Here is a 21,437-nt window from a genome sequence, read left to right as displayed (position 1 = left end):
TAGTGGAAAAGACATAGTGATAATTATGTAAGTTTAATGTATAAAATTTTATAACGAGATTATTCTTTTTTGCCATAGGACACTTTTTTACAATTTAACGTTCATTGACAAATACGATATATTTGTACATTTAATATTATTGTATTAAATTGAAAAATATGTAGTAAAAGATATTTAAGTTCACTATATAACATCATGTAATAATAATAATTATAAAACTAGTCCTACCAATGTACAATTATATTATGTTTAATATAAATTATTACAATTATTAAATTTTTATGTATGTAAAATCGACAATCCTTAGACAAATATATTACGAACTGAATCAAACTTTTATGTGTAGATATTAAAATCAAATTCTTCCACTATTTTGTTAAAAGGCATTTATTGTAATATTTTCTTGAATTTGTATAATTTATCTAATAATAAGAATAAAAATTAAGTACTGATTTACTATGTATAATTAAGTTCATATATTTATAATAAATTGTCAAAGTACAATTGTAAACAATAATCTGACTTTTAATCTATTCCAATAGTACGCTTTTAAATGTATTACATCAATGTAATAAAATATACATGCTTTGTGATATATACAGTATATAATACAAATTAATCAGTTTAACAAATTTGCTTTTATAAGCTGTACAAAATTTTTACAATTTATATTTATTTGTTTTTAAAGTCTGTATATTGCCATGAATTCGATGTATCCCATATTACACCATTATGGGGTAATTGAGATTTTATATAAGGAAGTGTCCATGTAAGGTACCATCGGTTGCCTAATACTTCCTTTACATTTTGTTTCCAACCTAAGTTATATATGTGTATTTTCTTATTACTCTCATTAGCTATATTACCATTAAGCACTAGACAAAAATGATAAATGCACAGAACTCCTGTGTACAACATTCCTACTGCAGATACAATATACAGAATGAGATAAAACTGATTTGTAGAACCATCAAATCCAAAAATGAATATTGCTAAGGGAAAAATGATTTTAATAAGTGACATAGGAAATTCAAAATGCATTTTACTCCAAATAAAGAGATTATTGTAACAAAAACTATATGTTGTCGCTACAAATAAATATAAAAGAAACATTATAAAGTATCTGTGATTATAATGACCAATACAACATCCAGTAAAAATACAATGATGATCCCTCTTTAAAATACATATATTACATGTAGGACAATGCCATGAACGTGGAGGTGCAAGAGTTTCACATGAAGCACACAATCTCCAACCATCTTTAGTATTTGCAGCACTTATTGGCATAATATCTCTTCTAGTGCTAGTATCGCAAAATATTATATATGTAAAATTCCCGACTATGTTTAACATGATAAAATTTCCAAAAAGGAAATGCAAAATATACGGCAATGATCCATGTTCGTGTATTGCCGGTAAAACCACCCATAGTTGGAACCAATATATTATTGGTATAATTGTTAATATAAAAGTCATTGAAAAAAAGTCGCTTAAAGTGCGAGGCCAAATTCTTTTTCGGATTATCATTTTTAACAATTTTATACTTTTATTAAACACGTGATTCTATACAGTAGATAATATCTACTTAATATGTATATACACTTCTCACCAATACTGGTTTATTCTACAGTGATACTATTTCGTTATAACCTAAAAATTTGAAATCTTTTTAAATATTTTTTTAATTAACTAATTTCATATATTATATATTTACCGGATCACATTGTACATTCTGTTAAATTCGTCATTTTAAGCGTGCATGGAAATCTGTTCCTGTTATCACTATTCGTAAATTTTGTATACGCGCGAAGTTTGATTCTTCAGTCAATGTACATATTAACTCACTTCATAGCATTCTTCTGTGATTTGATTTGAAAGTGCCATTCATATACGCATATGTAAGTACGCTACATGTAACTTTCCGTAAATACACTTCCCGTAACAATACTTTATTAAACAATTTTATTTTTTATTATTTTATTGTGTATTTTAGTTCCTTGAAGATATTTAAAAAAGTGATAAAAATAGCATAAGTAGCATAAATAGTATGTAGTAGAAAATCTTATCATATTAATTTGCAACTTATTAATTTTATATTACAAATATGGAAACTACAGAAGAATTTCCTTTTCCTTTCCCTCCATATCCAATACAAACTCAGTTTATGAAAGAGTTATATAAATGTTTCGAAAATTCTAAGTTGGGAATCTTTGAAAGTCCAACTGGTACTGGTAAATCCATGTCAATTATTTGTGGTGCTTTAAAATGGTTACTTGATTATGAAGAACTGCAAAAAGATGAACTGACAAGTGCAATTTCTGAACTTGATGAACAAATTAAACAATATATTAACTCCACTGATAATTGGTTTTATGTACAAACTCAACAAATAGAATTAAACCGCAAAAGGCAAGCGTTACAAACAAAATTAAACAATATTGTTCAGTATGAGCAAAAAAAGAATAGTCTGAAAGAAAGAACTAAAGGTGTAAATAGTAAGAAAAAGGATTCATCTACTAAATTTGCAACAAGTTCTGCAAAAGACAGAAGTGAAATAGACAAAAATTCAGTTGATACAAATAACGAAAAGGGAAGTATTGAGGAAGAATTACTTTTAGAAGATGTTGAACATTCAGAAAGTTCTGAAGATGAAGACAAAGAAGAAATTTATGAAAATATAAAAATTTTCTTTTGCTCTAGGACCCATTCTCAATTATCTCAATTTATAGGAGAACTCAGAAAGAGTCCTTATTCAAAAAATGTATCTGTAATAACATTAACGTCCAGGTGGTTTTTAAGTATTGTGTTATGAAAATGAAATAAAATATAAATTAATTCTTTTTTTAATTTTGTTAATAATTTTAGGCAAAATTATTGCATTAATAAAAATGTAAAAAAATTGAAACATTTAAATTTAATAAATGAATGCTGTTTGCAATTACAAAGGAAAAAGACAACTGCTAAGGATGAAAAAGATCTTAAAAGAAAGAAAATGACAAGTAGTTGCCCTTTTGTGCCAGGAAACCAAGATTTACTAATAAGAGAAAGCTTAATGCAGATTCGGGATATTGAAGAAATTGTGCAAAAAGGAGAAAATCTTAAAACTTGTGCGTATTATGCATCAAGAAAAGCTGTTTCATATGGTCAATTAATACTGGTGCCATACAATACCATATTGCATAAGAACACTAGAATTAGTTCAGGAATAAATTTAAAAGGAAATATATTAATAATTGATGAAGCACATAATTTACTTGAAGCCATTGAAAATATGCATAGTGTTATAATTACAGGCAGAAATTTATTGCATTGTTATAGCCAACTTTCCCAATATCAAAACAGGTAACATATTTCATTTTGAGCATCATTATTATTATTATTGTTATTATTATTATTATTATTATTGTATTACACATTTTATTAATATATCTGGGAATATAAATAATATTAATTTTAGATTTCAAACTTTATTCTCAGCAAAAAATATTCTAAGCTTAACTCAGTTGAGCTTCTGTTTGAGAAAACTTATAACAGTTTTGGGGGCTACTATAAAATCAAATCCTGATGATGTTATAAATATAGAAGCATCTCCAAAATTATATAAGATAGAAGAATTTGCAATTATGACAAACATTGACACAGTAAATATGTTTGAATTGTTGAAATTCATTAAAAATTCTCGACTGCATCATAAATTACAAGGTTTCATAGAACAGTATGACACAAATTTAAAAATTCATAATTATAACACAAAGACATGTGGTGTAAAACAGTTTTTAAATTCAATTAAGACAAAAAGCACAGAGTTTGATACAATCACAGACATTCAATTAGATGAAGATCGCTCAAATAATCCAATGATGACAATTATAAGTTTCTTAGAATGTTTACGAAGCAACTGTAGTGATGGGCGCATATTTATTATTCCAGGTCCAACTGTTGGACAAAGTATCATAAAATTTCTTTTATTAAATCCAGCAGCGCACTTCCATGATATTAGTATGCAGATTAATTTAATTTATTTTATTTTATTTTATTTTAATATTTCATATTAATTTATTAAGTATTTTTATTTTTAATTTTTGTTTATATGTATAATTATTAACAGTTCGGGATGCTAGAGCTGTGATATTAGCTGGTGGAACAATGGCACCAATGAATGAATTTACAGATCAGTTATTCATAGCAGCAGGTGCTTCATCTGAAAGAATTGTCACATATTCATGTGACCATGTAATTCCTGAAGAAAACATAGTATGTAGCATAACAACTCATGGCCCAACTGGTATTGAATTTGAATTTAATTTTCAGAATCGAGAAAATACAAAATTGGTAAATATGATATTTTAATAATAATTAAATAATAATATAAATAATTCCAATGATTAAAATAAATGATAGAAAATATGATAAATTTCACAATAAAAATATTTCAGTTAGATGAATTAGGGAGGGCATTATTAAATTTATGTAATATCATACCAGCTGGTATTATAGTCTTTTTACCCTCCTATAATTTTGAAGAATTAATATATAAACATTTAGAAAATTCTGGTATTATTAAGAAACTGTCTTTAAAAAAACATATTCTTCGAGAACCTAAATCAGCTTCTCAGGTACTAATAACATAATCTTTTTACAAATTTTGTTGTAAAATTTTTATACAAATCTAAAATAAATTATACATTATAGGTACATGAAATTTTAAAAGAATATTCGCTTCACGTAAAAAATCCAAAAAATTCACAGAATGGATCATTATTGTTTAGTGTGGTGGGAGGAAAATTAAGCGAAGGATTAAATTTTTCTGATGATTTGGGAAGATGTGTTATAGTTGTGGGAATGCCTTATCCTAATATCCAATCATTGGAATTACAAGAGAAGATGAAATATTTAAACGAAAATATTGTATGTATTTATTTTGTCTCATTATTATGGCAAGAAAAACCACTTAGTGTCATATAATTTATATGCATGTACATCAATTTATTTTTTGTTTATTAGAAATCAGATGCTGGTCAAAATTTCTATGAAAATTCATGCATGAAAGCAGTAAACCAATGTATTGGACGAGCTATTCGACACATTAATGATTATTCAACAGTAATATTATTAGATAAACGTTATAGTTATAAAATAAAAGCACTCCCACAGTGGATTCAACGTACATTAATCATTCATAAAAGTTTTGGTAGCACAATTGGTGCTATATCTAAATTTTTCAATAAAAAAAAATTAAATCCAATAAAAAAATAACATAAACAGAACAAAAGATATCTAAACATTATTATATGTATTATTAATGTATTTACTGTTACTATTACATTTATTAAAAGTAAGTTTTGTTAACATAGATATAAAATTCTGCATATAGTTTCTACATATAATTTGCAAGATGCACTTCAAATTTATATGTCAGATCATGATAATAAACTTGACCAGGATATAATATAGAACATGGGAAATGTGACTGAAAACAATTCATCTATTATGTCAATCTTTATAACTTTACTAAAAAAGCCAAAGTGTTATCATCATTTATATGTACAGAAGAAATACTTACATAATATATTGCATTAGGATAATTTTGTGGTTGAATACTAAAAGCACAATACTTTTTATAATGAGCTCCATGTTTTCCTAAGATAAATTCTATCTTTTTAGGTACAGTCGTTACTTTTTTATAATGTTTTTCAACTTTTATTTCTTCTTCCTCATCTTCATGATCATTTTTATAAACTTCACCAATTTCTTCGGCTTCTTCAATGTCCTATAGTCGAATCAAATTTATGATATACAAGTTATTACTTACATAAATAACATGTTGTTGATAATTAAAACATTGATTTACTTCTAATAAATCATAACTAGATAAAAATTCTGGAATAGTATAAGGTGGCAAACGGCCTCCAGTGTAGAATTGTACCCCACATTGGTCTGAATAAATTTCTAAAGCACTAAACACCAATATATTTAAAACAACTGTATTACTCAATAAACAACTAATATATTTGTTTATATATACCGTCCACTTTTTACATGCCATACTTTGGCAACAAATGAACTACCAGATTGTCCACCTTTTGTAACACATAAATTATGATCGAAACCTTCTCCAGGTGGAACCTAGCAATAATTAAAGGAAAGAGTTCAATATCTTTAAAATATGCAGTTATTTTATACCTTCTCCATGTATTCTCCTAAAATTCGAGGTATTCGAAAGTCCATCACTGTTCCACCTACACCACGTATAGCACCTGTTGGAACTGGATCTGTGTAATCCGCAAATGTCCAACGATCACAATTGAATAGTACTTTATGTTTTCGTAACTCAGATTCTCCAGAATCCTATTACATTTTATACATTTAACTAAATGTATATTTAAAAATATATTACTTACATGTCCAGCTAAATTAAACATAGAACCATGTGATAAATTCACTATTGTTGGTTTTGAAGTTGTTGCTCTCATACATATATCAAGCTTATTTTCTGGAGTTAACTTAAACTTTATTGTAGTTAACACTGCACCTGGATACCCTTCTTCACCATCTTGACTTAAGTAACTCATAATAACTGAACATCCAGTAATATATGAATCCCAAACTTTACGCCCAAATCCATTTGTCTAGTGAGAGCATTGATTATTATTTATATAATATAATATTGTTTATTATTTATATGATGTAACTAATCAATTTACTCCTCCATGTAAATGATGTTTCCCATTAAAATCATTTTTTGTTAATTCATAATCTCTACCTCTAATAGTAATATGTCCATTTTTAATACGGTTTGCACATCTGCCTAATATACAACCAATAAATGGGTTTGTTATAGGATTTGAGTATCCTGTAATAGTTGTATTTTAATAATGACTATTAGCTTCGTTATTATAATGTTAAGAAATGAATACTCTAAAATTATACCTTTTACATCGTCAAAACCAAGGACAACATCAGCAGAATGTCCATATTTATCTGGACATTTTAGAGATATAATTGTAGCACCCCAAGTAATGACAACAACTTCCATTCGATTAGTATTTATCATAGTGTATGATTTTATAGTCTTTGGTATGGGGTCATTAAAAATTTGATCTTGATTATCTGATTACAAAAATCTATTGTTACTTTAAATATTACAAGTAAATTACATTAATTTTACATAATAAACTAAAGAGAGAGAGAGAAAGATCATATCAACCACAGCTTACCAACCCAGACTTCTCCAAATATTCCTTCTGTAATTGTTATATTTTTACAATTACATTCATGAAAATCCATATTTAATAGCATAATTATGATTGCGACAATACCTTATTCAATAATTATTGAATATAACAAAATGATATTAAAATTTATAATAAAACAATAATTTTCACTTTTTAAATATAAAAAATAAAAAATATTTTACTATATTCTTTTTTTGTTTAGACAATAGAAAATCATTTACTGGTTTTCAAATATACAAAAGCAGTTTTTACTATAAAAATACAGTAATACAAGGAATTTTATTTTATTTTAAATGATTTATTATTAATAATAATAAGGCATCACCTACAATTTGTGATGCTTTAATGTTACAATAATTATAGTACTTAATGTAATATATATACTCCGGTTACTATTTATAATTTATATAATTAATATTTATAGAATAATGTACAATGCTTGGAAAAATACATGAATTTTTAGTGCAAATCAGACACCGCATCAATACATTTCCCATTCAATTTTCGTATGCTTTATTACATTTAAATTTGTTGAGTAAAAAATCGAAGACAATAATATATCTTATTGCATTTCTTCAACGAAATCACATTTTTTTTGTTTTGTAATTTTGTATAATAAATCGGATAGATGTTTCTTTTTCTCATATATCATTCTGATTTTTAGAATTTCTCATAAATATTAGTGATTATGCAGTGCCCAATATCTTTGTTTGGCAAACTATTTTTATCGCAGAAAATTCTTTGAAATTCCTACCATCTTCGTACAATTGTTATTAGAGTTATATTACATAAAAGATTCGTTTCTCAAGCTTTGGGTTCTGCATTACATTACTTTTTAAGGCGCACACCAAAGCAGTCACTTGTTACTTAAATACACGTGGAACACATTGCACTTAGCTTATTAGTATATTCTTACAACTACAGAGTAATTTAAAATTTAAATAAATCGTCAGTAATTACGGATTTACGAGTTGCAGTACATTCTACGTCCTCTAAGTCTATATATTACAAAAAAAATACTGACAAAAGATTAATTTCACACATGAATATCGAATAATTAAAAATTGTGATAAAATTGCGATAAACTCCGCAATATTAATTATCTTCAAATATAATTGAGGATAATAAAATTGCTTAATATATTTTGCAACAAATAAACATACAAATAATGGAGAAAATACCACAGCAAACACTTCGTGTACATTAAAAGCACACTCATCTCATAATTATCATCTTGGTCATAGGTGTTATTGTACAAATTACTATTTATAAGTAGCATGCAGTTTTAGTGTAACTTCAACAAGAAAATATTTACAATTTAAGTTTATATTGAAAGAAACATGTTTAGAATAACAATATTTGGTCATACTAAATTGTTTAAGTAAAGAAATGATTCGATTTATTAAAAATAATCATCTTATCTGTATAAATTAAATTTTTTAACATATCAATTAGGGAATATATTTACTGGCAATATATATATATGAAGTTATATTTTTTTTTTGTAGTTATTCTGAATGTTTCTTCATACATGTTGTCTAATTAACAAAACATATAATATATAAATGATCTTTAATGAAATATAAAACTGGATTTGTTCTATTTTAAGCTAAAAAAAGTTATGATATATAAAAAATAAATATAGCTTAGACTAGCACTGTTGGCAATCATATGCCATTACACAATTGATAATTAATAGCTGCCTAATATTACATTCGGTATAAGTAAGTTACGGTTACTATAAACAAGTATTGATATTAGCATTCTAAGATTTCATTAAATATTTTTCAATTACCTTGGAAGCATTTTCAACTTTTTTGTCTCTCTTAACATATTAAGTACATGATACTAGCACCGCAGAATATCTTTGTACAACATAGAAAGGCATATCCATGAAATATTTATTCTATAGGTCTCTAATAACATCATAAATATTTCAGTCAACCGATTAATTAATTTTAATTATATGCAAGATTTCACAAATTGAACTTTGAAAAAGTATAAGTGTGATTCAGATGAAATATATAATATTATATGCATTTAATAAATTTGTATATGTATAAATGCCAATTTAATGCATCCAATATTTCTATTTCAAAAACATTTAAATATATATGTTCAATACTCGGTTGGTTTTATCTTGAAAAGAATTTTTTAGTGAGGCAGTACAAAAACTTTTAAGTGGATAAAAGAAATTATTTATACAAAGAAATGAATTAGAAGATAAAAATGACCAGGAAATACTTCTTCAAAGTTTATCCTTTTCTCTTTCATTAATTCTATATTTTATATATATTGAGACATATCCTACAATACTGATTATTACTCAGGAAATCATTATAAAAACATATAAGTTTTGAAATAAAGATTTGTTTTTTTTCTCATATTTAATATTTCATATGAGGCAAAGAATAAAAAAAAGAATTATTTTGATTCACCATAAAATAGCGTAGAACATACGCAACATGTAAATAAGTTTTGATTACCTTTTGTAAGTTTAATCTAACTCATATGTTAGTTGTTATTTAGTATAGAATCAATAAATTAAACACATACACACGTAAAAATCAAGATTAGTTCAGTTTGTTTTAGCAATTATAAAAATGCAAAATATAAACCATCATAGAGAGTTTCATAAATTAATTTCCTTTCTATTTTCTATCCAAGTGATTGAAAAAAGATAGGAAATAAATTTGCATAACTCTCTGTATTCTGATCGTGTATTAGCATTTTAAGTAAATACAAAATAATTTCTAGGGCACTCATACACATACTTTATACAATGAAACCAATATAAAGGAATGTATTGATCATTATTACATTGTTAAACAAACAATAACTGTCCAATATATGTATACTTGTATATACAATAGTGATTATGTATATGGAGTGTCCTTGTTCTAAACTTTTTGAAAGTATATCACATAATAGATGGCTATATAAATGAACTAAGTATGTCAAACATTTTGCTACATGTATGCCAATTGTTTCAATGCATACTGTTTTCATATATAAAAGAAGTATTGTTTTAACTGCACATGGTATACTAAATTAAACCTATTATTCTAGTAGCATACAAATGCATTAAAATTGCTACTGTACAAACTTTTCACACGTGTATCTAGTGCCATGGTACTTGTATAAAGATTAAACATTAATAAAATAATATATGAGACCTGATAATTTAATATAAAAAAAAAACGTATATCTATTATAATTCTTATGAATTTCTTATGTTTCATACCTAAGCATATGCAGGAAAACACTGTGACTTTAGGAAAGGTTACTATTATCTATTGCTCACAATATAAAATTACTCTACAAATATACATACATATATTGTCATAAAGTAATGTTGAAAAAAATCATAAACAATCCTATTAAGTAATCATCAATGTTTTCCTGATTATATGTTTCATTTTGTTATGCAATAATTAGTTTCAACATTTAACTATCTTTTTCAGTCACAAAATTTTGATGGAATGTAAATTATGATTAGCATTAATATTTGTAATAAATATGAGCAGACAGTTGTAGAACTAAAGGAACAACAAAGTCTCATTTCTCTAAGGTGGTATTAGACAAACAAATAAATGTATAGAATTCAATCTTTAATATTCTGAAAAAGGAGCTAATATTTTAAATTGTATAATATAACAAGTATGTATATACGATTTTATATACGTTTTTTCAGAGTATTTGAATTAAAATATTTATCCTTTTCCAAAGTTTTTCAAGTACTCATGCAAATAATAGAAATATATGATATTTGTATGCTAGATGCTAACAGCAGATGCAGGATGTGCGGAATGTATGAATAAAACATTTATAATACATAAAATATGATTTAAAAACATTGTGTAGTACAGAATGATCAATGCAAATTTGTCATCTTGGTAATTATACTATTTCTACAAAACATACATGAGACATATCAGTTCTTTATCAAATTAAAAATAGTCTAATTGAATACAAGAGTCTTTTATAAGAATGTCTCAGTATATGGAATGTTACATTCTTACTGTATTTGATGACCAATGCATGATAAAATGTTTTGCAGGAGGCAGTGCTTTGACAACGTGCATCGCTGTATTTTCTAGTTATGATTCGATAAATTTCTGCCGCATCATAAACTGTTTGATTCGTGTGATTGCAATTAAGTGTTACTTTCAAGATTGACAAAACTTTTCAAATCCCTAATTTTTATCATTTTTTTTTCATTTTAAATAAGCCAATGCTATGACAAAAATTCTCTTTCTAATTCAGAAATACTTGGTTTTCTACTTCTATTCATTCGTCGATTAGCTTGTAAGGGTATGGTGGCATCTTGATTTTGTCCATGTACGGGAATATCAAGTAACGTTTCTCTATGTTCACGCGAAACTCCATCTCGATCAAATGTTACTGGAGAAAATCGAACCCTACTTATAGAGATCTGACTATCCTTAGCTGAAACATAACTTGAATCCTCAGATGTTAAAGAATCTGGTGGAGTAGGATTTGTTGGAGTACCCGAACCGGAATTATTTTTACTTACGCTTTTATTTGGAGAATTATACGAGTAATTAGATCGTTTTAAACTTGACCGTAATCGACTAACTACCTCTAAATTACTGGGTCTTTCTCCAGAATTTGAATTCGAATCATGCGAGTTCTGACGCGTCAGTAATTGAGAACCATATTCATGATTAAGCATACTAGGACTATACGTTCCAACATTTGAGACAATATTTGAAGATCGTTGGTAATAATGTCCAGGTGAATATAAAGAATAATCATCCTCGTCTTCTAAACGAAATGTTGGATTAATGTTACTTTGACTCGATGTACTCGCGTTTGAGACATTTGATGAAGTACGATGATGAGTATACGAAGGAAGTCTTGAAACTGGTCGAGCTGGACTATTTATGCTGCTTGGATTATCATAAGCATGTGGAAATTCGGAACACTCAAGCATTCTATCACTGAAGGAGAAAAAGATTTAAGTGTAATATTTAAAAATCCATATCTGAAAATAATTACTTACTGATAATCTGTAGGTACAAAATATGTTGGTTCTGGTGATCTGTAATATTCTGGTGGAACGACTGTATATACTGGAGGTCCATAGTCTGGAAAAGGAGCAACATTGCCCATGTATATTGTTGGTACTCTTTCCATCCGATCAACTCTTCCTGCATCATGTATGTACACATCTTCATTACTAGTGCTGCTACTTTTTCTTCTAGGACTTGGTGTTGGTGCATTAGAACTTGTATTGCTTGCATAATGTTGTGGCGAATCAGTGAATCTTAGAGGTTTGTCAGGCATCACACTGGGTGGAAGACCAGGTGCTATAGCACCCATATTACTTAAGAATGGCCTGTATAATAATTGTCTTATTTATAACATGAATATATAAAGAACATGTTAATATATGTATATATATATAAAAAAAGAAAATATTATTACAAATTTAATGTTCTAATTTCATACCTGTAATGTCTAGCTGGTCCATGATACGTGTTATGAGGATAACCACTACTTGAACTAAATTCATAATCAGGTCCAAGATAACCAGAGTTACGATTTGATCCAGTATCTGCTTGAAACCACCACCGTGGAGGCTCATCTTCACACTCACCAAGCCGTGGATATAGTCTTGGATGAATTGGAGATATGTTTGACATTCTTACATCATATCCAGTAGCTACTCCAGCTAACATAGCTGCGATATTGTATAAAACCAATTCTATTATGCTTAACTTTGGCTTCTTCATTTCCCCATTGTAAAGAGTTGGCATTGGTACAGGCATTGGCATAATGTAAGGTCCAGTCAACCCAGGCTTCAAAGGATAATCTGATGTTATCCAGTCAGTTGAGAGATCAGGTGGTAAGGTTGTATAATCTACAAAAACAATCAGATTTCTACAATAATAATGGTGATATTGCTATATATCTATAAAAATATGTGTACGTAGAATTACAAAATATGATTAAAGTATTTACTTTCCTTTTCATAATATTAAATTGATTAAGACACTATGTTACTATTATTATTTTTTATTCCTTACCTTTATGTGCAAATTTTACAAGCCTTTTAATATTATACATGTTTATTATATTAAATTTAACATAAACAGTTTAGTATCAAAGTTATAACATGCTTACTTGTTATTGCATTACTTACAATTATTTATATGTATAAGCACAATGTATTACGTGCATTATATTAAAATATTACATGCCACGAACTTTGAACCATTTCTTGTTATCAATAATTTTCAAAAAGCTTGTACATTATTATCTAAAATACATTCATGTTAAATGCATAAAACCCATATTTTGAAAGTAAACCAAAAATGTTGAAAAATGTTGAAACTTTGGAAGTAAAGCAGAGTGTAAAGAAAGAAGAAGGTAAAAACTATTTTTAAGACAATATGTATAAGCACTAATTTTAACTAATCTTAAATAAAATTTTCTTTACCCTATATAATTTTCATTTCCTCATTTCAGAATGTTCTTTTCTCTCTTAATATTTATTTATTATAAATTTTGCCTGTTCATTAATAAATAAATAAATAGTCGTACAATACTGCTATAAAAATGTTTGATACATATATTATACTCAAATCAATATATGATAAGAATATACAAAATCAATGGTGTGCTTATTACAAATAAAATTGGAATTTTAAGACAAGAAAAAGACCAAACCCAAATGGCCTTAACTGTTAGGATCCTACTGGAAGCATGCAAAAGGATTCTTTTACGCTCGATTATAAGTAGTTATATAAAAAATTGATTTATATAGAAAAAATAATATAAAATATTTATTGTTTATTTCATTCTTAGTTAGTAAATTATTTAAAACAAATATGTTAAAAATTGTTGATCTATATAGATAATATTTAAAATATATTGTTTCAATATATAGGTGTAGTAATCAAAATATATATACATATTTGTTTAATATTATAAATATAACCACAAACCGAGCGTAAAAATTCAGAAAACGAAAAAACAAAATTCAATGTGTCCAACTGAAAAGGTTTTATTGAAAAAATTTCTATTTCTAAATACAAGTGTGCGTGTTGCTTCATGTGTTGTATGTAACGTGTGCAAAATTTCAGAATCTAAAAATATCGAAAGTCTATGATAATACAAAAATGAAATCGCTGTTAAATTAGGTTGAATAATTAACAAAATCTGAAATTGATCTAGATGCATATAAAGCAATGAAGAAAAGATACAACTCTACTCTCGCAACTGATATATGGTACTTTGCATAATAATTTTTTAATTTTGATGTAATTTCTTTCTAATTTGGGGATTGTATAATTATATAAAAACACTCTTTTCCATAAACGCCTCTAATTGCAGGCATTAATTTTAATGTAGAACTTTTTGTTGTAGTGGCAGAAGCACATGATTTCTTTTGACATAGTAAGAGGCTGTTAGCTCTGCTTTGTTAGAATGTTATATACTCCAGATAACATCAGAAAAGAACCAACACCAGAAAGACTGCATTTACATTTTATATACTCATTAAATTACAGTTCAAAATATGAAGTTTTTGTCAGTTTAAATTAGGATAAATAGTTTTTAGATTATTGCAGGGTACTGACTACCCTTTATTAAAATATCCTAAAATGATATATCTATTATGTAATTTGATAGACATCAATTAAAATTAATTAACAAGGCTATCAATTTATGCAGATAAAACGAATTTCAATTCTTCATCTGGTAAAATTAAAAAATTAAATTCTTATAAGATACATAGCAATAATATGTACCATTCCAAAAATTCAACAGAATAAAATAATCTTAAACATATTATCAACATAAAAAAGGAAAACAGAGTTTATCATTAAATGTATGCAACTGTACATGTATCACTAAAAATATATCTATACATTAAAGATATCCTTTTTAGATAATCAGCAAATAAAAAATTTAACTGAATTGCATATTCATGCATTCTAATAAAAATAGTTCTAAGCACAATCTACTTAAATACAATTTAGCAAAAGAAAAATAAAGAAGGAAAATATAAACATATAAAGGCACTATCCATCTGAGATCTTTACTTTTGTAATAATGTAAAAGGAAAAAATAAAAATATCATTAACCAATGATATAGAAGAAAAACAATCAGGTCTCTTATAAAATGTGAAACAATTGCACAGCAATATAAAGAGACTTACGAGTGGGATAGATGTTTTCCTCAGAAAGGCCTGCAGTAAAGAAAATATAGGACTGTTACTAAAACATATAAAACAAAAAGAAGACATTTTCGTGAAACGCGTCTAAGAGTGATATGCACATCTTTATCTTTGTGAAATGCAATATTACTTATCATTCTTCTTTAAAAATTTCTCTGCAATCGAAGTCTTAGGTGAGTTGTAAATAATTGTATTCACATCTTCTGAACTTCTATGGGAAGGAGCATTTCTTAAGGATTCGATTAAATTCTTTTTCCCTTCATAATTGATTTGGGAATTCTGACATTCACAATCCTGTATATAACCAGATGCATGTATAACTGAATTTATAGTATCAACATGATCTTCACAACTACGCAAGTATTCGTTACTCTTTGATTTTTTACTTAAAGAGGAATTCAATTTGAAACTTTGATCTACTTGCGGAGCGCGTTGTTTGAAACACGCATCTGATATACCACTAACATAGTCAAAAGAGGTAGGGGATTTTTTGCATTTATTATCTGAGAATAAACCTAAAGAATTTTTTGAAATAGAACTATCATTTGAATGTTCCGAATCAAAATTACAAAGTTCTGATTCGAGACTCTCGAAATCTATTCCTTCGCGTGAATTAGCAGTCAAGAATTTAGGTATTGCACTACTTTGATCGGAATCACGTCGATTAAATTGTGGTATAGATATCGTATTGTCTAGAGCACTATATTCTACTTTAACAACAGCAGTTTTATCATCTAAAGCATCTCGACTTCCCCAAGCTTTCATCTTATTGAAGACTCTTAATGGACTCTTAGAAATTCTGGATTTATGGTGAAACTTTTTACCTATTGAATTTTCAGGGCTTGACTCTAATCCATCTGTATCATTAATTTTAATGGTAACAGAATTTTTTCGCTCCGTACTATGCGGAGAATTTAAAGAGCTTTTCCTTGATCCAGAAGGGGAACGAAAGAAATCAGCAAAAGCAGCTAATCGTGATTCTGAGCTATCTCTGCGCTTTGATTCTTTCGATTTACTTCTCTCGCGTTTCTTCTTTTTCACACGTTTCGCAGTACCAACCAAACTAGACGCTACGCTTTGTACAAAATTTGAAGAATACGACTGTTCCCAGTCACCAATCACATGTTTTTGACTCCTAGGAGGTGAAGCTTTTAAATTATTTCCAACTGTAGATTTTGTGTAATTGTCCATGACTGAATGATCATCCGAGAAATGAGTTTTAAGATTATCTGCCGATTTGTTATGTAAGACCACAGACTCATAAATATCGTTGTCCACAATAACTGAGTCTTCGCCTATATTGCAAGGTGAACAGCTCGAGCTTTGCACAATGTTGTTAGAATTTTCTGGAATGTTGTTATAGCTAATCCTAGTGTGACAGTTAAATCCTGGTTGACTGTCTATCAAATTATTTGCTGAGGAGTACAACTTTCTGGAGGAGGGGTTACCTATTTCTTGAAGAAGCGGGGAACGATGTGCCAACAGGGCGGTACGCAGGGGTGTCTTTTCAAGATCTGGAGCAGAGCGAGACCACCGTTTGCCACCTGGAGATGCAGGATTTGGTGGTTGCGTGATAATAGCCCCACGTTCGCGTTGGTGGAGTGTTGATGGTCCCCAAGTCTTACCCTTTACTCCATCTGCCGGTACTAAAGGAGGAAGACAAAAAACAAAACGCTACTCACTACAGTACTAAGTTTCCCTCCTACCCTAGACTCTGTTAAACTTTATGCGCGCTTCAAAAAGATAAAGGTGTTTCATGAGGACTATTAGTAATATTCATTATTAAGAAATTCTTTTATCTAGAAGTTACAAAAAATATTTCAATATCATAAAATGTTTTGCATTTGGTTTTCTACATTAAATGACTACAATCATATAATTCTTCTAATCTTCAAATTATCATTCTTTTCTACATTCTTACAAAAGAGTAAAAAAAGAAAAAGGAAACGAAAAACACAACATAGATTATATGCATATATATGTAATTTTTCAAAAATATATCAAAATATATCCAATTATTCACACCATGCTAATAAAAATCGTTGTTAAATTAATACAATGTGACTACAAAGCACAAACAGTGTAATTTAAATTTCTTGAAAATACTAAAAAAATTTCTTAGAGCAAAATCATTCATTATTCATTGAAATTGTGAACTACTGAAAATCTTGGAAACAAAGTACTCACATGCAATTGCACGAAGTCGTGGGATACTAGGCGAGCCTGGTGGACTATTAGGTCTCGATGGATTTCGTACTTTTCCTCGATCTAACGCTGTATGTTGAACAGTTATTGTATGACGAAAATCTATAGGGATAAAAACATATGGTGGTTATTTAACTTTATAATTAGAGCATTCTAAATTTTATGCAAAATTGTTAAGATAAATTATAACACAGTATACTTGCCAGAAGGAGCGCTTATATTGCTTCCTGGCTCCTTTTTATTCAGTTTTAACCTCGATTTCTTAAATTTCCCGCGTCTTTTGTTTGGTGTAGGAGTATTTTGTTGCTGAATTATCATTACAGTAAGTTCACGTTCTAATAAATCTATTTCTCGGGCAGCTAATTCTTGTTCCCGTTGCCTTAAGTTTTCTTCATGTTGTCGTTGTTGCACTTGTGCTTTCGTTAATTCTTCTTCTCTGCAGCGCAGTTCCTAATAAACAAACATATAAAAAAGGTTATAATAATGTGTTTGATAAACAAATGCGTTTTCGCAAACAAAAAATTTGTGTAGTGATAATATAGTATAGATAGGTACATATATTTGTTATAGACCAAAATAATTATTAGCGTCAATAACTGTAGTTACACATTATCTTACCTCTTCTAATGAACGGCATGCCTTTGCATAAGCATATAAAAGAAGGATTATAAACATTATTTATACTGATATAAATGATGCGTATGCTAATTACAGTAATGAAAAGATTTTATTTTTGTAGAAGTCCTTTTTTTGCAAGGCAAAGAAATTTCGAATTTATACCTTTTCCTTCATGCGCAATCCATGAAGAACTTGTTCAATCTCAAGCCTCCAGTCTTCTTGCATTGTATGAAATGACTCATGTGGTGTAGCTGCAAATGCACTACGCACTTCATCTAATGCTACTAAAATTTCAGCAAATCCTGGTCTCGAATGACTGTCAGATGCCCAACAAGCTAAATGGTAAAGCATTTTTTATTTTAAAGGTTATACAAATTAAAATAATTCATGATTATATAAATGATTATATAATTATATACCTTCCATTAAAAACCTCCAAGGTTGAGGACAAGTTGATGGGATAGGCAATGTGAGTTTATTTACTGCAACACCATACGCTACTGCCAAAGCATCTATTCCTTTATAAGGTGTTTCACCAGTTAGAAGTTCCCATAGAAGCACGCCATAACTGTAGATGTATTCATGTGTTAAAAAGAAAAAATTTTTTACTATTTATATAGATACATTTATTACAATTAAAGTGATATAGGAGGTACATAAAACTGACCTCCAAACATCACTGGCTTTACTGAAAGTACTCTTTTTAATAACCTCTGGTGCCATCCAAGCATATGTGCCGGCTGCTGACATGCGAGTTGTTTTATAAACTTCCCTTGCTAATCCAAAGTCAGTTATTTTTAAAGTTTTATATTGTAGATCATCATTTTCTATAGGTTCGCTCAATAATACTGTTATAAAAAAAATAATATGTATTACTCTAACACATCTCATGTAAAAATATATATATTCAAATAATAATATATATATTCAACTAATAATGATGTAATGATATTTTATTTACAATTAATATGTTAATTGCCTTACCATTAGAACTTTTTAGGTCCCTATGAATAAGACTTATAGGTGCTTTATTATGAAGGTAATCCATGCCACGAGCAATTTGTATTGCCCAATCAACAAGTACGTCAGGCCTGATTTTTCTACCACTAAGAACCCTGTTCAGACTACCACCTCGTGCATATTCCATTACGAGACACATATTTGGCATTTTTAAACAAACTCCTTCTAATTGCACAATATTTTCATGTTTCAATAACCAAAATAATTTAGCTTCTTGTCGAACATTTTCTAATGTAACACTTGGTTCTTCATCTGGATCTTGGCGGGCTGCTTTAACAGCCACTTCATGTTTCTGCCAGAATCCTCTAAAATGTTACAAATTATTATAAATATTGTTCTAAAGAACTATTAACAAATTTAACTATAATATTTTATAATATTTTATATACCTATAAACCTTTCCAAATCCACCAACACCTATCACTTCTTCTAATTGTAATTCTTCAAAGTCAATTTCAACCGGTTGAACTTTATCAATCACCGATGAAACTCGATCAATACTTTCTGCTTCTGCAACAAAATTGGCTGGAAAAATACCAACCTTTCCATGGATTTTTCCAGTCCACCATCCTTCATCACCTGAGATTTTTGAGTCCTTCGATAAGACCTAGCATATAAAATAAAATATATATATGCATCCTAATCAAAGATATTTAATTTTACAGATATTTATAATAAACAATTTACCTCAACTGTTTCACCTCTTTGTAAAGATAATTCATCTTCGCCTTGGGCAACATAATCAAATAATGCTGTGAAAATTGTCGAACTATTGTCTTGCCTTGACTGGGAAGAGGAATGTGTACCGTGAGATGGACTAGTCTGTTGAGAAACAGTTCTTGCTGTACCACCACTATGTGTATCAGAAACACTGCTATCAGACATATTGTTGCTAGATGTACGCCCATATAAATATCCGTAACTAAAATGCACAAAATTTAAGTGAGATATATTTTATTTCACTATCATAAGTGTGTAAAACATTACACATTTATGGGCCTATAATAATAACACACTTTATACCTTGTGGAATGATTATTTGTTCTACTATTATGTTGATATCGTGGAGATGAGTTGGCTGTGTTAGGACTATGAGAATTAGAGGATCCATTCTCTGGATGAAGTAGAAATCGCTCGCTCCGATGACGAGCATCTGGTTGTCCGTGGTCCATCAAGGTAGACAAGCCTCTTGCCGATAGCCCGGCTGGCGGCATATGGCCTTACACTCTTCTTAGTCTTCCACTTTTTGGAAATTACACCCTCTTGTTTTGTAACCTTAGCGTAATATTCTATTAATAGAATCACAAATAACATAGAACACTTTAAATGTATTGTTAGTTTGTCTCAAATAAACTAAAGAAACATATATAAGAAGTGGTGAAAGTTTAATATACACCTTGCATTATTTTTTCAACACTGTACACATCCTTACACAATTCATGTTCATTTAACACACGTTTCTTCTTCAATCATAATCAATACACGAATGTAAACCAATTATGAAATATTTTGACAATAATTTAATTTTACGCACAAATTTTACAAGAAAAACAAGATGAGAAGAGGTGATCACTAACACCCCTTGCATAAAAACACTTTAACGGTGACCGGCATTTTGATTCGTGAGTCCGGCAATAAAGCGACGAAGATCTTGTGATTTTTCGTCGACCATACTCCTATGTAGAGTAGTGGAGAAAAAATTCTAGGAGAGTAGAAAAAAGCTCGATATGCCATAAAACCACTTTGGAGTCTCGCGTCGGGGTGTGTATACCCACAAGCCACTATTGGTAAGGCCGATTCTTTTCATTGAATCGGCACTAGGAGTAATGTACGAGAGACATGCAGGGTTGAAAGCGACGTGTTTGCCTCCCCGAGGACACGACGCTTTGCGTCAGCCCGCAAAACGCACGATGATTCCACATTTAATGATAGAAAACGAACCAGCACTCATAGCAATAACCTAACGGACGCCATGTTTCGTTTTGACGGCCCCACCGTTGACGTGATATATTGGACCACGATTCATAGAAAGAATGTTCGAAAGGTTGCTTATGATATTTGAATTATATAAGGTTTATCCGCAACATGATGATCGCGAATTAGTCCAACAAGAAACTATATTTACCACGGACAATTAATCAATTAAAGC

The 21,437-nt window shown here is 28.8% G+C and overlaps 4 protein-coding genes across 17 annotated transcripts; 1 reads left to right on the top strand and 3 right to left on the bottom strand.

The window, feature by feature from the left end:
- Positions 1 to 83: 83 nt before the first annotated feature.
- Positions 84 to 1,849, bottom strand: LOC117231250 (probable palmitoyltransferase ZDHHC24). Of its 3 annotated transcripts, none has more exons than XM_033489515.1 (2): positions 1,718 to 1,849; positions 84 to 1,653 (listed from the first exon to the last, which is right to left on the bottom strand). In XM_033489515.1, the coding sequence occupies exon 2, from the start codon at positions 1,528 to 1,530 to the stop codon at positions 673 to 675; it is 858 nt and encodes a 285-aa protein (XP_033345406.1). In that variant the 5' UTR covers positions 1,531 to 1,653; positions 1,718 to 1,849; the 3' UTR covers positions 84 to 672. The 3 variants fall into 3 exon arrangements, with proteins under 3 accessions (XP_033345406.1, XP_033345407.1, XP_033345408.1); XM_033489516.1 differs by having other exon boundaries at positions 84 to 1,668; positions 1,718 to 1,846; XM_033489517.1 differs by having other exon boundaries at positions 84 to 1,638; positions 1,718 to 1,827.
- On the top strand, positions 1,781 to 11,086 carry LOC117231248 (ATP-dependent DNA helicase DDX11). 5 transcript variants are annotated; one of them, XM_033489512.1, is made up of 8 exons: positions 1,781 to 1,901; positions 2,204 to 2,790; positions 2,869 to 3,345; positions 3,461 to 4,002; positions 4,112 to 4,335; positions 4,440 to 4,619; positions 4,696 to 4,911; positions 5,008 to 6,168. In XM_033489512.1, exons 2-8 carry the CDS (start codon positions 2,243 to 2,245, stop codon positions 5,257 to 5,259), a joined length of 2,439 nt encoding a protein of 812 aa, XP_033345403.1. In that variant the 5' UTR covers positions 1,781 to 1,901; positions 2,204 to 2,242; the 3' UTR covers positions 5,260 to 6,168. The 5 variants fall into 5 exon arrangements, 2 of the variants coding, with proteins under 2 accessions (XP_033345403.1, XP_033345402.1); XR_004492926.1 differs by lacking the exons at positions 1,781 to 1,901; positions 5,008 to 6,168 and adding exons at positions 10,703 to 10,898; positions 11,019 to 11,086 and having other exon boundaries at positions 1,998 to 2,790; positions 4,773 to 4,911; XR_004492924.1 differs by lacking the exons at positions 1,781 to 1,901; positions 5,008 to 6,168 and adding exons at positions 10,703 to 10,898; positions 11,019 to 11,086 and having other exon boundaries at positions 1,998 to 2,790.
- LOC117231253 (aldose 1-epimerase-like) lies at positions 5,361 to 7,410 on the bottom strand. The gene is made up of 9 exons (XM_033489520.1): positions 7,221 to 7,410; positions 6,934 to 7,113; positions 6,708 to 6,856; positions 6,405 to 6,632; positions 6,187 to 6,351; positions 6,029 to 6,129; positions 5,855 to 5,960; positions 5,567 to 5,773; positions 5,361 to 5,473 (listed from the first exon to the last, which is right to left on the bottom strand). Exons 1-9 carry the CDS (start codon positions 7,300 to 7,302, stop codon positions 5,381 to 5,383), a joined length of 1,311 nt encoding a protein of 436 aa, XP_033345411.1. The 5' UTR covers positions 7,303 to 7,410; the 3' UTR covers positions 5,361 to 5,380.
- A 351-nt stretch (positions 11,087 to 11,437) lies between the features above and the next one.
- Positions 11,438 to 21,406, bottom strand: LOC117231247 (mitogen-activated protein kinase kinase kinase 11-like). Of its 8 annotated transcripts, none has more exons than XM_033489505.1 (16): positions 20,685 to 21,402; positions 20,312 to 20,577; positions 19,976 to 20,210; positions 19,678 to 19,895; positions 19,253 to 19,593; positions 18,936 to 19,116; positions 18,688 to 18,836; positions 18,431 to 18,603; positions 18,269 to 18,289; positions 17,854 to 18,100; positions 17,633 to 17,752; positions 16,894 to 17,091; positions 15,428 to 15,457; positions 12,714 to 13,125; positions 12,265 to 12,600; positions 11,476 to 12,202 (listed from the first exon to the last, which is right to left on the bottom strand). In XM_033489505.1, exons 2-16 carry the CDS (start codon positions 20,500 to 20,502, stop codon positions 11,476 to 11,478), a joined length of 3,579 nt encoding a protein of 1,192 aa, XP_033345396.1. In that variant the 5' UTR covers positions 20,503 to 20,577; positions 20,685 to 21,402. The 8 variants fall into 8 exon arrangements, with proteins under 8 accessions (XP_033345393.1, XP_033345396.1, XP_033345397.1 ...); XM_033489506.1 differs by having other exon boundaries at positions 20,312 to 20,563; XM_033489503.1 differs by having other exon boundaries at positions 20,312 to 20,608; positions 20,685 to 21,401.
- Between the last annotated feature and the right edge of the window lie 31 nt (positions 21,407 to 21,437).

The sequence above is a fragment of the Bombus vosnesenskii genome, unplaced genomic scaffold (assembly GCF_011952255.1).
Source record: "Bombus vosnesenskii isolate JDL3184/JDL3185 unplaced genomic scaffold, Bvos_JDL3184-5_v1.1 scf7180000013272, whole genome shotgun sequence".
NCBI lineage: Eukaryota > Metazoa > Arthropoda > Insecta > Hymenoptera > Apidae > Bombus > Bombus vosnesenskii.
Note: the sequence above shows the minus strand (reverse complement) of the source record. Positions and strands in the feature narration are given on the sequence as shown.